Source organism: Juglans microcarpa x Juglans regia, chromosome 5S (genome assembly GCF_004785595.1).
Source record: "Juglans microcarpa x Juglans regia isolate MS1-56 chromosome 5S, Jm3101_v1.0, whole genome shotgun sequence".
In the NCBI taxonomy this organism is placed as follows: Eukaryota; Viridiplantae; Streptophyta; class Magnoliopsida; order Fagales; family Juglandaceae; genus Juglans; species Juglans microcarpa x Juglans regia.
In genome coordinates, this window is record NC_054603.1 from 14,061,650 (window position 1) to 14,077,119 (window position 15,470).

Genomic DNA, 15,470 nt, shown 5'->3' on the forward strand with positions numbered 1-15,470 from the left:
TTACGCGACATTTACGCACTTAACGATTATATGTAGAATTACTCAGAAATGATTTAAAAAGCTAAACAAATAATAATAGATGCCCATTAACTGGAGTCATATTTGGTTTTACAGATGGTTTCGTTCTATCTCATCTTATCTTAACATTGAAATATCATTTAAACATAAATACTTTTCAATTTTAAATTCTCAACTTGTCAATTTTTTTAATTTAATCATTATAATTTTTTCAAACTTCTAAATAAAGTATAAAAAATAATTCAATTTTTTTAAATCTCAAAACAAAAATAATGAGTACTGCTAGTAGATACAAGCCCTATATAATTTTTTGTAAAAAATGGATTCCACTAATAAATTTTTTTTTACATTTCTTAAAGTGGAGTTCACTTTTTTACAAGGATTTATATGTAGTTTATCTATTTGGGATTACTCTTGTACAAAGAATAAATCTTCACAACCTCCCCACACTTCACACTCTATATATTTTTTTAATTTTTTTTAATTTTTTTTATCAAATATTTATTATATGAATAATGAATAGAAAATTTAAAATAATTTAAAAAGAATAAACTAAAAAAATTAAAAAAAATATTTAAAAATTTAAAAATTTAAAAATTTAAAAATTTTAAAAAATGTGGAGTGTGGAGTGTGGTGGATGTTGTGTAGCAAAACTCATCTAACTATTATTCGTATATTTTTCATTTCATCTGTATAACTAAACGAAATTTAAAACTTCTCCTACACTCTTTCTAAATTTATCTTTTTGAAAAATGATAAGAACCCAACCATTTTTTAATATAATGATTTTTCTAATATAATGATTTAAAACTTTAGATCCATAAAATAAAACATAAAACATATGATAAGATAATCTTGAGAGATAAATATAGATAGAGGGAATAAATTGTCAAAAACGATAATCTTAGTTAGAAATTAATCATTTTGATTTTTGATATTATGAGATTTAAATTGACGGGAAAAAGGAAAAAAAAAAAAGGTTTACTTCCACGGGTAGAAACGCGTAACCAACACTCTCGGTTTACTTTAGATAAGTAACCTTTGTCTATGCTAAATTACGCTCAATCCCCTTGCCACTTCTCACAGGGTGTTCTGGATCCTGCGCGAGAATTTGGAGGGAAAAGAAAAGAAAGGAGAAAATAATGTAGAAAAAGAAATGCCAGTGGCCAAACCGGAATCATCCGACACCAGAATCATCGCTCACGTCGACATGGACTGCTTCTATGTTCAGGGTTTGTGACTCTGTCTCTGTCTCTGTCTCTGTCCCTCTCGTATAAATATGTATGTTTATGTGTATGATTTGGGGCTAATACTGGAGTTTGAAAATGAAATGTGATGGTCAAGGTATATTGATACCCATTTGAGATTTTATGTTGTATTTCAATGTAAGGTGGTTGACATCGAATTTCTGACCAATTCCAGGTGTAATTTTTTTAAGATATATATATAGAGCAGGAATTAGAAAAGGAAAACTTCTTGACTTGTACGATTTTCCCTAAAAAATGAACCTAAATATTTATACACATGTTTGATGTGTTTGATGAGTGCCCAAGACTGTTTGGGTTTTTCTTTTGCATTTGAAATAAGTATATAAAAGTGGGGAATTCATACTTGAATACACAGGAGAAGGCTGGTTTTAAGTTTTGAACTTGGGCAGATATGAAATTGTTATTGAGTGTTGTTTTAAGATGCTTTGGAGGTTGAATAGAGATGATCAGATGTGGTGAAGGTAACAGACTTAGAGAAGTATATGAAAACCTCTGAAAAGTTTTGGCCTAAAATTCTATATGGGTTGTGCTCATGTGGTATTGTTACATACTCTTTTGCACCATAAGAAGGTGTGCAAGTTCTATTTCATCGGAATGGCTTGGTGTTTGAACACTATGGGACCTACGTTGCTGCCATTTGTGCATATACAGATGGAAGGCATAAAGGGTCTATTTGGTGATGCTTGCTGTTGATTTCTGAAACTTTGACTTGTAAATTTTGAGATAAGCAATGCTAATTCCGTACTTTTGAACCTTAGATTTTCCTTGTTAGGTTGATGTGACACACTGGATAGCAAACATTTACCAAGTCAAAGATGGTCGATGATTTCATTTAAATGATCTGGACATTAATTTCTCTTTATTGTTCCACTTATACTTCTTTCATGTTATGCTGGGAGGCCTGTTGGTATGATACCCTGTCATCAGTGCTTTGAGTATCCTCTTTCCTGTGTACAAAATTGAACATGGATGTCCTCTGCTGGTTATCTCCTGTTAGTAATGTCAGAGATCATAATTTTACCCCATCCAACTGTTTTATGTTAATATTTGTAGTCGAGCAGCGGAAACAGCCAGACTTAAGGGGTTTACCTACTGCTGTTGTACAGTACAACTCTTGGAAAGGTGGGGGCTTGATTGCAGTTAGCTACGAGGCCCGTAAATATGGTGTGAAACGGTAAGAATAATCTGGATATTTTCTAAAAAGATTTTCTTTAGGAGCCAATAGACTCTAAAAATGTAATGCATGATTATCAGTTCAATGCGTGGTGATGAGGCAAAGAAAGTCTGTCCACCAATTCAGCTGGTCCAAGTTCCTATTGCACGGGGTAAAGCTGATCTTAACACTTACCGCAATGCAGGTTCAGAGGTCTGTATATTCAAAAGGCATTACTGATAGCTTTTTTTTGTTCATTTATACTCAATTGACAATTGAAAATTTGGACTTGTGGCGTTTTTAAATAAAATTTTCAGGTGGTTTCTGTTCTTGCAAGGACGGGTCGATGTGAGAGGGCTTCTATTGATGAAGTGTATCTTGACCTTACTGAGGCGGCAGAAACAATGTTAGCAGAAACTCCTCCGGAGAGCTTGGAAGTAATTGATGAAGAAGCTGTTAAATCACACATTTTGGGGCTTAATACTGAGGTCAGAGACAGTGCATTGAGATCTCCTGATCCTGATCACCTTATACTCATTATTTCAATGATCATGAGAATTCATTCTGTGTATTGGTCAACATTGATGATGTGAGGATGTCAATTCAGATCTTAGTTAAATATAATTTTCTGGAAGCTTTTATCCAGCATGGCCCTCCTTATCTTCCTCCATTCAATATCTTTTGTCTATATTGAAGAGAGTGTCTAGAATTAACCTCTACTTGACATTTTAGAAATTTCAAAGTAAATTTGATCATGATGTGGTCTAGATTACTATTCCTAGACATTTGCGTTTGGGAGATGGGGAGAGAAAGGGGAGGGGTGGAGGTTGTGTTTAACAATTTGCAGAATCTGGATTTCTTTCATAGGGTGATACTTGATTATAAATGTATTTCTCAAGTTCAAAAGGATATGAGACATGGGTAATGGGTTAAAGGTATAACTGTGGGTTCTCCCCAAAGGCCAAAACTTGCCTATTCTCTCAATTTGGTGATTTTCATCAGAATTCTAGTTTTTATTTAATACCTGGAAAGTATCATATTGAGGTTATTTTTCCTCCAAAAGAAATATATTCAGGTTTCCTCTTAATCATAGGGTGAGTCACTTACTTCTGAACTTGCTGCATTTGTATCAGCTTCAATCGTTAGTCTGAAATGGATTTTAAAACTCAGGAAGGAAGTGATGCCAAGGAATTTGTGAGGGAGTGGCTTTGTAGGAGTGATGCTGATCACCGCGATAAACTATTAGCTTGTGGGGCCATGATTGTTGCAGAACTTAGGATGCAGGTGTTGAGGGAGACTGAATTTACTTGTTCTGCTGGGATTGCTCATAATAAGGTAGGTAGCGGTCAATTTTTAAAATCTTCCTTAACAGAACAGATGAATTTTTTTGTCATTAGTTTAGCTATGACTTTGTTAGCAGATGCTGGCCAAACTTGCAAGTGCTATGAATAAACCTGCACAACAAACTGTTGTGCCCCTATCATCTGTCAAAGGATTACTCGAATCCCTGCCAATTAAGAAAATGTGAGTTTTTGTTTCAATTTTATACTTCTATCTTGAGTTAGAGATGCAAATCATATTGCTGTATACATTAGCTGACTGTCATTTTGCTACTTAGCTGCAAAAAGGAAAGATAAGTGGAAATATATTTTTTGTATTTTTTTGTATTCTTCTCTCTGTTCAAAATTGTGCTGCTGGTAAGTTCTGTGAACTGCAGTGCTTACTGCCAAAGAAAACATGGTTTTCAGGAAACAGCTTGGAGGAAAGCTTGGGAGTTCTTTACAAAGTGATTTGGGTGTGAACACTGTTGGAGAGCTGTTGCAGTTTTCAGAGGAGAAGCTACAAGAGAATTACGGCATCAATACTGGGTCATTACCTATTCTTGAAAAATAGCTCTTAATGTTTTGAACCTTGCAATTATAGTTGGCTTTTCTATTCAATGTTTTTTTATATTTTATTTTGGTTTTTACTCCAGAAATAACTACCGTCCTAAAAGTTTCTTTAAATATGAAGGAAATATTGTGATTTCCCAGGCAATAATGATTATGTTTTAAATTATCTCAGACTTTTCTAAATTATCTTTCTAAATACCGTAGAAAGGTCCTTTCTCTTTGTTAGTTGCTGTTGGTTATCCATTAGCTTATTTATCTAACAATTTCCCAAATGTACTCCTCGATATTCTACTTTATACATGCATTCCAGTACTTGGTTATGGAATATTGCAAGAGGAGTCAGTGGGGAAGAAGTTCAGGGGCGACTTCTTCCCAAGAGCCATGGTTCTGGAAAGACATTTCCTGGTCCTCGGGCACTGAAGACGATTGCAGCTGTAAGAATTGTTTTTCTAACCAGATCAAGTCATTCTGTTCCTTATGCTTTATGATCTTGTCATCCCATAGTCCAGTCATTAAATGTTATTGATTAGAGCAGTCGTCTTACTCAAATAACCACCAGATCCCTACATGTAGGTCCCCTAAATTCTGACTTTGGAAAATTAAACCTGTAAGCTACCAAACCAATTACTATATAATTGCACCGTCAAATTTTGCCAAATTGTATTATCCTTAAATCTGGAGTTTGCATGCTTGCCACATTATCAAATGATCATGTGCTTAAATAGCAGAAATTAAGGTTCATATATATATATATATATAATAAAAAAATGGTATCAAATGCTTCGCATTCAAAATTTAGTGGGAATATCGAATTGGCAATTTCCCCTAATTATCAAAAGTTGCAAATGCTTCACTATTTAATTTCAATTCTGCAATGTACTTACTCTTCATACTAATATGCTCACTGGTTTTGCATACTAGAAAGAATCATTGCTATTTTTGGCTATTAGAAAGGACCATCAGTTGAGGGAGAGATCAATCTTTAATGCAGAAATTCAACTCAACAAATTTTTCTCTTACAGTCCTGTCGCTTATCCTCTAGGTTCAACACTGGCTCAATGAACTTTGTGAAGAACTGAGTGAACGTCTTTGCTCGGACTTGGACCAAAATAAACGGATTGCTCACACTCTGACTCTTCATGCTAGAGCTTACAAAGTACTTATTTTCCTCTAATCAATCTGGATGGTAGATTTGGTATATACTCACTCTTCTCTTTTCTGATTATGAGTTATCCTTCAGTCTGGTGACTCTGATTCATATACGAAGTTTCCTTCCAAGTCTTGTCCCCTAAGGTATGGGACTGCCAAGATTCAAGAAGATGCACGGAACTTATTTCAAGCTGGATTACGTGAATATGTGGATTCATACAAGTCTAAGACTCAAGGAAGTCAATACAATGGTTGGGGTATAACAGCACTTTCTGTTTCAGCGAGTAAAATTGTTGCAATTCCTTCTGTAAGTTTTACTTGGATTTTATTTTTCAAAACTAACTTCTCCTTGGATTTTAGCTTTCAAAGCTCTTTTATACCTTCTCTGAACTTGTACTATAATTTCTGGGTCTTTCTGGTCTAATTTTTTCCCTTGGGAGGTTAGCTATAAAACTTTGAGAGGGGTGTCATCCTCAGTTTGCTTGGTGATCAGACCTTCCTAGGATTTATCAGATACGGATAATATGATGCTATTCTTTTCTTTCAATATGCATAACTAACATATGTTTAGCATGTCGTGAATTAGTTGTCGCTATCGTACATGCTTCTTAAGATTGAACCATTAAGAAGTATAAGAAATAAAGCAGTTTCCAACTAAATTAATAAATCAGCTGCTGAAATAAATGTTATGCTCATCAGATTACTATGTATTTTCTGGTCCTGAACTATGTATCATTTTGATGGAAATATATTTTTGCTAGGGGACAAGTTCGATCACAAAATACTTTCCTGGCCAAAACCTTTACTGCTCTTCATCAAAGCAGTCACAGGATAACTTCATCCAAGATGCTGCACTATCTTCACCCTCAGGTATATGGTTTCAAATGTGCTTCCTGAATATTCTTATTTTCCTCGTATTCCCATCCATCTAATAAGGCTTTTATTTGTCAGGAAGTGAAAGCTACTCGGGCTTGAATTTAACTGAGCCACGGATTGAGTTCCCCGAGTTTTCTGGAGAAAAAAACAAGTTCAATTATGCTGTCACTAGCCAGGGTCAACAGCGAGACAAAGAGAATACATGGAAAGACCAGGTTTTACAATAGGCCGAATAATTCTCTGTTGAACTGATTCCATGATTATTAATATGTTATACGAGAATCTTGGAACCTGAGATATTTATACACCAGCTCTTGCATATTTAGCTTGTGTGCTCACATTTTAATTGGCTTTAACAGCTAATCGAGTTTGGGCAGAAATTTAGCCTTCTTTTTAAATCGTGCTTTGTGATATTAATGAAGGTTGATGCGAGTCTTGATTCTTGAATGACAATTTTGGCAATTCCAGGTTTTTCATGGGCAGGATCCATCCTGTTTGTCACCACAACATACACAAAATGGTGTTGCCCATGAAATTTCACCATTGCTGCCTTCAGGTAGATTTCCTCATTTACTTCTTTAATTTTCCTTATCCCATCCATGATAAAGGCGGGGTATTTGTCCAGGAGGTGAAAGCTATCCGGAGATGGATGGAAATGAGCAACAAAGAGAATTCTCTGGGGAAGAATCTCAGATTAAATATTCCACGATTAGTTTGGATCGAGCTGTGCAGAAAAGAAAAACATCAAAAGATAAGGTCCGCAGGCATACTTCCATAATCTCTTTTGCACTGCTAACTGTACATCTTTCACAGAATCCTCTCACGAGGATCATGTTGTTGCACCTTGAGTAAAAAAACACTTTGCTGTGAAAAATTTAACAAAAGGTATTTAATAACCAGGACTAAAACTATGTCTAGTGTCCTTGGTTGGCTAGTAATCTGTTGGACCAAACTACTGGCCCAGACTTTGTGCCTCTGTGGAAGCTGCCCTTTCTCGTTCACTAGGGAGCACAAAGCTGCTTAAGTTCTTTTGTATTTGCATCTTTTTTTTTTTTTTCAAATTGATGCAATTTCTTTCTCATTGTTACTTGTTTCTCTTCTTCTCTCTTTGATCCTAGTTTATAAGGTTCATTCTGTTATGTTCCAGCAATTTTTTGATCCTATATGAGACTTTTTTGTAATGTAACAATTCTGTTGGAATGCACATGTTTGAGTATGTTATAATTATAGACGTTACTTTCTCAATCATTGTGCTTCTGAGGCCTTTTCTTTTCTATTTAATTCTATTTATTGCAATCACAGCTTGCCAAAAAAATTTCACTTGTAACTGGAAAATTCTTTTAACAAAAGGAAGTTGCGAAAACTCAAATAAATGTGTTCTTTTTGTGTTTAATTTAATTTTGATAAAAAAATTAGACTAGGATGAGAATTTTGACAATAATTTGTACATAGGATTGATATTTAACGAAACTTGAGTTTAAACGTGGCAGTTTAGATCAGGAAAATACTTGATTTGGCACGTACAAGTTACTACCACTTTCATTTGGGACAAAGATTCCTTATTAATCACCAATGATAATATTCTTTCAGAGAAGTAATATAAACGGATGTTGTTAGCAGGAAAATAAAAGAAGCACACCTTTCAAGTATGCAGGGATTATTGAAAAGAGGCCACTTGTGGACTTGCTAGCTACAACCTAAAGTCCAAAAAAGACAGAAAAATATAAGCTTCCAACTTTTTCGTCTAATCATAAGTTGATCCCAGAGCCATAACTGCAGTTGTGTTTTTATTCTATTCAATCCACCCAATGCTGATTAATGTTTGGCTTTTAGAAAATGGGTGTTGACTTGTTTCTTAAATATGTTGTGACAGGGAACAGTTTCAATCTTGAAGTTCTTTAAGAATTGTGACCCCAGTTGGTCTTCAAAGAAACAGGAGCATATTGAAGCCATCCGAGATGTTAAAGCAGCATCATCTGACGGTTATTTTCTTATCCCTCTTTTCCTTATATATATATATATATAAAAAAAAAAAAATTCTAAACCCTCATTTAGATGTATTTCTTTCTGCATTCTCATTCTAAACCCTCGCTCTCTCTCACATTTGAGGAATACTTCAGGCTTTCAGTCTACTGGTAGTGTCTGTTTGGAACCAAATCAAGATGAACTGCTAAAAGAAAGACTTATTGAAGAGACCGGGACTAACACTGGTAGGTCTAGTTTGGCTCATATTGAACAAGAAAGGGAAGCATGGGGCCACAAAACTGATGAGATTGACCCCTCGGTGGTTGATGAGTTACCACCAGAAATCCAGGAAGAAGTCCGGGCCTGGCTCAGGCCTCATAAGCGACCTAATGTAGTTAAAAGGGGTTCTAGTATTGCTCATTATTTCTTTCCAGCCAAAAATAGATGAAGTACCAAATGATGTAGATGGGTGTGTTATCTCTTTCAAGCTCAAAGAAAGATGGCGATGCTGGAATTTGTTGATATACAGCATAGTTGGAATTTTCAATGGTTAAGGCTTAGGAAACCTATTGAAAGCTAGTCCTGGAAGTGCTTTGTGTGTACATATGCAATTTTATTATTCTTCCTATGGCTTTTATGGAAAGAAGCTAATTCGAGTTCAGTTTAGTATCCAGTCTAGAAAGTGATTGTGGGAAAGTGAGAGCTGACATACTGAAAAGGTTAATGTAAATTTATTTTAGTTAAGTTATTAATGTGATGATCAATGGTTATGTTTATGTTTATGGACTAATTGCCATTGAACCTGTTCTTATGTCATAGCCTATTTATTCATCTGTGTAACCAAACGAGGCCTTTATTCTTTAGAATGGTCTGGGACATGTTCTGGTGATGCTTTAATCTAGTATAGGCTCCTATCCTCACGTTAACAGGGATGATAAATGATATTTACAAATATAGAATGCGTAAGTATAGTGTACTCATTTTAAAAAAGTGAATAAATATGACTTATATAAGAGTTTTGCTATACAACCTCCAGTAATCTGCACTCTATATTTTTTTAAATTTTTAAATTTTTTAATATTTTTTTTTAAATTTTTTTTGAGTTTATTTTTTTAAATTATTTCAAATTTTCTATTCATTATTCATATAATAAATATTTGATAAAAGAAAATAATAATAAAAATTAAAAAATATAGAGTGTGGAGTGTGAGGAGTTTGTAAAGATTTATTCTATAACTATATCTAGCTTTATTCAACAGGGATGCATATTGTTATTCTGCAGACACACCAAAACTACTAAACTGTTCTCCATTTGGGGATACAAAATCCAATCCATAGTATGCAAGTAAAAGAGAAATGTTGTTTTTCATCTTAAATTTTATCCTTCCATATTTAAAATGTGTTACTTATATGAAAAATAATATTTATAGCCGTGGAAAGTACAAGTAACGTGTAATATCTTTGAAAAAAATAAATAAATATGGAGTCTACATAAAATATAATAATTTTTTAATAATAAATTTTACTCTTTTTAAAAACGATTATATAATATTTATACATTCTACAACTGTATATAATATTACTCAGCATACTGAGAGGCCGAAGCTGATCTCGTACGGAAATTTGGCAGATTTGAATTTTAATAATCTTTTATAAAAGCCGGACACCGTTTCCAGTCAATAAAACCAGAGGCAATAGTCCACAGATTTTGGTGCTTCCAAGGTTTTCAAATTCCATACGCTTTCATTGCTTTGCATTGGCACCCTTCATTTTTTGTGTATTTATTTAGCCTGTTCCCAACAACTACCAGGTTAAAAGGATTATAAAGGATTGATTTGTTCAAATCAATATGATCAGACAAAAATAAAAGAGTTGAGTGTCATAGAGAATATTAATGTTTTAGAAATGAATTTAATTTTACATATCAAATACAATAATGATGATTTTCAGTCATTTAGAACACGTCTTCATAAAAAGACACGCAAATTAAAAATAACACGTTTCCTTCAAATCTTCATTTCAATTTGCATTTAATCTTTTTGTTGTTCCAAGAAAGAAAATAGAAAAAAAAAATGTACTTGTCTTGAAGTAATTAAATAAAATAAAACTAGTTGAAATTCCTTATCTAAACGTCAGCTGAGGTATTATATGAACATGAGTTTTTACTCGTATTATAAAAATATTGAATTTCTTTTAATTGGAGTATCAAATTTTATATGGCTGTCTACCATTTAAAGTAAATTGTCATTAATTTTAGAGCTTCATAAATCATTAATGTATGGATTTACTGTAAGGATTAAATGGAAAGTGAATAGGAGATTCTATTTTAAGATCTTATAGGGGTTGTCAAAGACCTGATGACATATCACTCGATTTTTCATCTAGATTACAAACCCCTACCCCTTCATAAAAATTAAAAAAATATATATATATCAAGAGTTAAAATGCAATTTTAAAAGTGAGGAAGGGGAATTACAGAAAAAGCAAAAAGAGGATAACAGAATGTCAAAAGCTTACACCAAAATCCAGGGACGCCCATATAATTTAAGCCAAAAACTGCGTTTCCCATGCGTGGTAATCAAGGAAATCAGGTTAATGCTCGGTCGTTCTGGCTAAAGATTTGTTCTTTCCCCCCCTCTCGTACCTCTATATAGAATAAGCCTTTTCCCTTTCGGTCCCATGAGTTTTGAGCTGAAGCTAACACACAATACGTTCGATTTCTATGATGCAACTCAAAGTCTCGTCCATTGCATTTTCTGGGTATGTTCCGAAATCCTCAAAATTTGCAATTTTTTCGTTTTTGTCACTTTTAGTCAAAACAGCCACTATCAGATCTCACAATCAAAATACACACACACACACACACACTCTCTCTCTCTCTCTCTCTCTCTCTCTCCCTCCCCTTCCCATTTCGGTTGATGATGGTACATTTCTTTTACGAGTTTCTTGTCTGAATCTTGTGGTCTGCTTAATGCCTTAATGGCTGCCTTTTCGTTTTTATTCGTACTGTTGGTAAACCCGGAAAGAAATGAACCGTGGTATCTACATTATTTAGCAAGTTTCGATTTTTTTTTAATATTAAATTGAACTTCTGATGATATTTGCTGATATGGTTTTTGACGGAAGTTGATGGTCATTTTTAATTTATTTGACTAAGATCCGATGTTTTCTAAGGATCTTCTGTGTTGGATGTGTGCTATTTGTGTTCAACAGATTCGGTGATGGTCGAATTTGCTAGGTCTTGTTATTGATGTGAGTCAAATTGATCCTGGATTATACTTAACAATTCTTTAAATCTATCTATAAAGTCGTGACAGTTTGGTATTCAAAGGTTAGAGTTCGTTCGTAGGAAATAATTTACCTAGGTGACGTTTTTTTTTTTTTTCAGTAGTTGTTCAGAGAGGTATTCGATTTCTACTATTTTAATCTTATCATGCTTCTACTTTCATCTTTGTGTGCTTCTCTTTCTGCATATCGATGTTATCTCTGGTTTGTGATGAATGAGAAGACATAAAGTGTCAGAGCTACTTGAGGTTGAAATTCCCTACCCTTTACTGAACACTTTAACTGCTTGAGCGAAAGCAAATGGTCTTGGTGAAAGCCATGTGTACTTGAAGGAACTTTGATAAAGTTCTTATGCTTTGAACAAAGATGCATTGGGGAGATATTTGATGTAGTTCTGAAGATAGTGAGGTTTAGTTTTTAATTGACTACTGATTAGTTGCATAGTAGCAATAAGGACAAACATGTATACGTGTTAAATTCATCTCAATTAAGTAGCATTCCTAGGTAGAGAATATGAGAAAGATCAGAAGGGTTAGAAAAAGCTGGGTTGAAAATAAAAGGCTCTTTCAAGATGCGTGGAAAAGGTAATAAATGAAAGAAAGAAACTGATTGGAGAACTCTTTAAAGCAGAAAGAAACAATTGCTTATTACCTATAAAAAAAAAATCTTTCCTAGTTGATGTCCTTTCTTTCTTTTTGCATAATTCTTCTTGTTATGTGGACTATGTATTCATAATTAGTCAGAACAACATAGTCTTAAACCTTCTCTCATTTTTCATTTGATTTCACTTTCTTGGTAGTTTAGAAACCGAAGGTTCACAGATGACTTAGACGAGGGGACATTGTTGAAATGCGTATGTGTTTCAGTCTTACGTGTCTAGGTGAATTAGACTGATCCTGTATATGGGGATAAATAACAGCATTTTACACAGATGAGTTATATTTCTATCCATAGCTGTTTTATATGACTTGCTCTTTAGCTAAATGAGACTGTTTGCGAATCAACTGGGGACTAAAATGGCAACTTGGTGAACTGGTTGATGAAAAGAAAGAGATTAACCAACCCACCACAGATGAGGGATCCTGTTAGGACCAACTTTGAGGAGCTGCAAATTTATGCTACTGCCTGGTGTCCATGCTTCTAAATACTAGATAAAGGCTATATCTAAATAATGTAACATACTGTAAATTAAGGTTTAAACCAAAAGATTTAAAAAGACGATTTTAGAGCTTATGATTAGTGAAGAAATAGGAGGATATTAGTGCAGCCTATCTTTTCTCCCGCCATATCTTTTGATTCGAAGTCATTGAGCTGCTTGGTCAAAAAAAAAAAAAAAAAAAGCTACTTAGTCAAAGAAAACTTTCATCATATGTCATCCATACTAAAATAATAGAGGAAGGGCAATTAAAATCTTGAAAAGAAAATGCTTGCTTACCAAGATCCCATGATTTGGTGCTGAAGCCTTAGCCTCATATCCAATTTGTCACTGATGCTACTTATCAAAAAAAATTTGTCACTGATGCCGAGCGATTTAATTGAATAAATCATAGCAAATTCCTTTGCATTTACACTGACCTAGTTGGATTTTATTTCAATGATACCTAAATGTAAATCTTGTTAATGCAGGGATTGCACAAACTGCTGAAGGAGGTGGGTGATCCCTAGGTGTCAGTCATCCTTTACACTGTTTGAAATAGTGCTACACTGAATGCATTGAAAGCAAATTTTCAAGGTCATTCTATTTCCAAGAATCTGCTTTGCAGTTGCTGCTACAATGTCGATATTGTCAAAATTACGTTGTATTACTGTGGATGTTACTGGTACTTTGATAGCTTACAAAGGGGAGCTCGGTGACTACTACTGCATGGCAGCCAAATCTGTTGGGCTGCCATGCCCTGATTACAAACGTGTGCATGAGGGCTTCAAATTTGCATATAAAGACATGGCCAGAAAGAATCCTTGTTTTGGGTATACCACGAAAATGCCCAACATAGAGTGGTGGAAAATTTGTGTGAGAGATTCATTTACCAGGGTAAGCAAATTTGACATGGCTGGTATATACGTAGGCATGGCTTGTAATGATAACTACTTTGTTCCTAATCATTGTATATTACATAATGTTATGGCGCTACATACATTATGCTTCAAAAAGGCAAGTGGATTATTGGAATTTGATAATCAAGAACTTTTGACTTATACTAGTGATAAAAGCTAATCTCCTTGAACTAATGTAAGGTGGAGCAAGAATGATGAAACTGAAAGTGAAAAAAAAAATGTTTTTTGCTTAGAATTTTACACGATGTACTTCTGTATGATTTCTCTATGAGAAAGTTATAATGGGAATATTCTTTTGGCTGCAGGCTGGATATGACTATGACGAGGAGACATTTGAGAAGGTGTTCCGACGCATTTATTCATCATTCGGTTCATCTGCTCCTTATACTGTCTTTCCAGACTCCCAACCATTTCTAAGTTGGGTGCACGAGCAGGGGCTTAAAGTGGGGATTATAAGTAATGCGGAGTACCGGTATCGGGATGTAATTCTTCCAGCCTTGAATCTGAACCAGGTAGATAAATTATTCTTTTGAGATTCTGGCTCCCGAATTCGTATTTAGCTTATCTGAATTGGTTCAGATTAAAGTGGGTAACTCATTGGATTTAGTTTGAAATGAAAATCTATCGGCTGGTAATATTTCACATGCAGCTGATCGTCATTGAAACACACATTTGTACATAGCCACATTTACATTTAGTATGATGGAATTGCTGACTTGCTGACTTGTTCTGACTTTAAAACACCAAACTAGTTTCTCATGATATATAACATTATCAGAATGCTATATTTTGCTGGTTGTCATTTTCCACACATGTATCTGTATGCAGACGTGTGAGATGTATATGTAAGCCTATTCTTTTAATATTGACGAACGCATGCATGTGTGTGTAAGCTCAACTAGAAATGCTGATACTGTCAAGTCTAATGTGCTGTTCAGGGATCTGAATGGGACTTTGGTGTGTTCTCTGGTCTCGAAGGTGTAGAGAAACCTGACCCGAAGATTTACGAGATTGCACTGGAGAGAGCTGGAAATATTGCACCAGAAGAAGTTCTGCATATTGGGGACAGCATGCGCAAAGACTATGTACCAGCAAAGAGTGTGGGGATGCATGCATTACTCTTGGATAGATTTAAGACTCCTGATGCTGAGGAATGGAGGAAATCTGGTGCCATTGTGCTTCCTGACTTGATGGCAGCTAAAGATTGGCTTACTTCAGAGAAGTCATCCTGTTGACTGGCTTTCTTCTCTCTCATTCATGCTGATGTTTCTATGTAAGAATTCTTCCCCATCATGTCGTGTAGGCATCGATGAAAAATATCAACCACCTTGTAGTCCCCAAAATCTTGGTTTCTGTGGCATGTTTCACACCTGGGATTTGATGTTTTTTCTCCCCGGGGGGAATTGACACCAACATTTTTAATGTCAACGAGCTCAATGATAAAAGAACTAAATTTTTTTTTATGTTCTCTACGTTTTGTAGCCTCTTGGTGAAATATGATATATCCAGCAACTAAGTTAGTTTCATCCACCTTTTTTTTTTTTTTTTCTTAGTTTACTTTTTTATTATTAAAATCAATCGCCCTGCATTGTATTTGTTTTGTGGTATCCAATAAAAAAGAAAAAGCAATCGTGAAGGCTCTATTTAGATCCGAATATGATCGTTTTTTATTCCATTTGAAATAGACAATATAATTTTTTTCCCCGATAGGTAATAAGATATTTTATTCCAAGTAAATATGCATAACCTAAATACACACATGAGAATACACATAAATACAAACTAAAGCAAAATAGAATTAAAATAAAG

General features: G+C 34.4%; 2 protein-coding genes across 6 annotated transcripts; both read left to right on the top strand.

The window, feature by feature from the left end:
• The first annotated feature begins 1,045 nt into the window (after positions 1–1,045).
• On the top strand, positions 1,046–9,097 carry LOC121267526 (DNA polymerase eta). Of its 3 annotated transcripts, none has more exons than XM_041171422.1 (16): positions 1,047–1,250; positions 2,340–2,460; positions 2,541–2,652; positions 2,757–2,927; positions 3,610–3,774; positions 3,860–3,963; positions 4,188–4,307; positions 4,642–4,765; positions 5,374–5,487; positions 5,572–5,787; positions 6,242–6,350; positions 6,432–6,571; positions 6,840–6,912; positions 6,982–7,112; positions 8,230–8,338; positions 8,477–9,097. In XM_041171422.1, exons 1-16 carry the CDS (start codon positions 1,175–1,177, stop codon positions 8,767–8,769), a joined length of 2,178 nt encoding a protein of 725 aa, XP_041027356.1. In that variant the 5' UTR covers positions 1,047–1,174; the 3' UTR covers positions 8,770–9,097. The 3 variants fall into 3 exon arrangements, with proteins under 3 accessions (XP_041027357.1, XP_041027356.1, XP_041027358.1); XM_041171424.1 differs by having other exon boundaries at positions 1,096–1,250; positions 2,393–2,460; XM_041171423.1 differs by lacking the exon at positions 5,374–5,487 and having other exon boundaries at positions 1,046–1,250.
• Positions 9,098–10,838: 1,741 nt separating this feature from the next.
• Positions 10,839–15,169, top strand: LOC121267527 (haloacid dehalogenase-like hydrolase domain-containing protein 3). 3 transcript variants are annotated; one of them, XM_041171426.1, is made up of 5 exons: positions 10,839–11,081; positions 11,535–11,573; positions 13,233–13,638; positions 13,967–14,173; positions 14,600–15,169. In XM_041171426.1, exons 3-5 carry the CDS (start codon positions 13,381–13,383, stop codon positions 14,894–14,896), a joined length of 762 nt encoding a protein of 253 aa, XP_041027360.1. In that variant the 5' UTR covers positions 10,839–11,081; positions 11,535–11,573; positions 13,233–13,380; the 3' UTR covers positions 14,897–15,169. The 3 variants fall into 3 exon arrangements, with proteins under 3 accessions (XP_041027360.1, XP_041027359.1, XP_041027361.1); XM_041171425.1 differs by lacking the exon at positions 11,535–11,573; XM_041171427.1 differs by lacking the exon at positions 10,839–11,081 and having other exon boundaries at positions 11,535–11,652.
• Positions 15,170–15,470: the final 301 nt, after the last annotated feature.

What these genes read in the sequence shown, in the direction of transcription:
- LOC121267526 (XM_041171422.1), top strand. Translation starts at nt 1,175, where the DNA reads ATGCCAGTGGCCAAACCGGAATCATCCGACACCAGAATCATCGCTCAC. An exon ending in CGTAAATATGGTGTGAAACG is followed by an intron (nt 2,461 to 2,540) that starts GTAAGAATAATC and finishes CATGATTATCAG; the next exon opens with TTCAATGCGTGGTGATGAGG. An exon ending in TAAAGCAGCATCATCTGACG is followed by an intron (nt 8,339 to 8,476) that starts GTTATTTTCTTA and finishes GGAATACTTCAG; the next exon opens with GCTTTCAGTCTACTGGTAGT.
- LOC121267527 (XM_041171426.1), top strand. Translation starts at nt 13,381, where the DNA reads ATGTCGATATTGTCAAAATTACGTTGTATTACTGTGGATGTTACTGGT. An exon ending in TGAGAGATTCATTTACCAGG is followed by an intron (nt 13,639 to 13,966) that starts GTAAGCAAATTT and finishes TTTTGGCTGCAG; the next exon opens with GCTGGATATGACTATGACGA. An exon ending in CAGCCTTGAATCTGAACCAG is followed by an intron (nt 14,174 to 14,599) that starts GTAGATAAATTA and finishes TGTGCTGTTCAG; the next exon opens with GGATCTGAATGGGACTTTGG.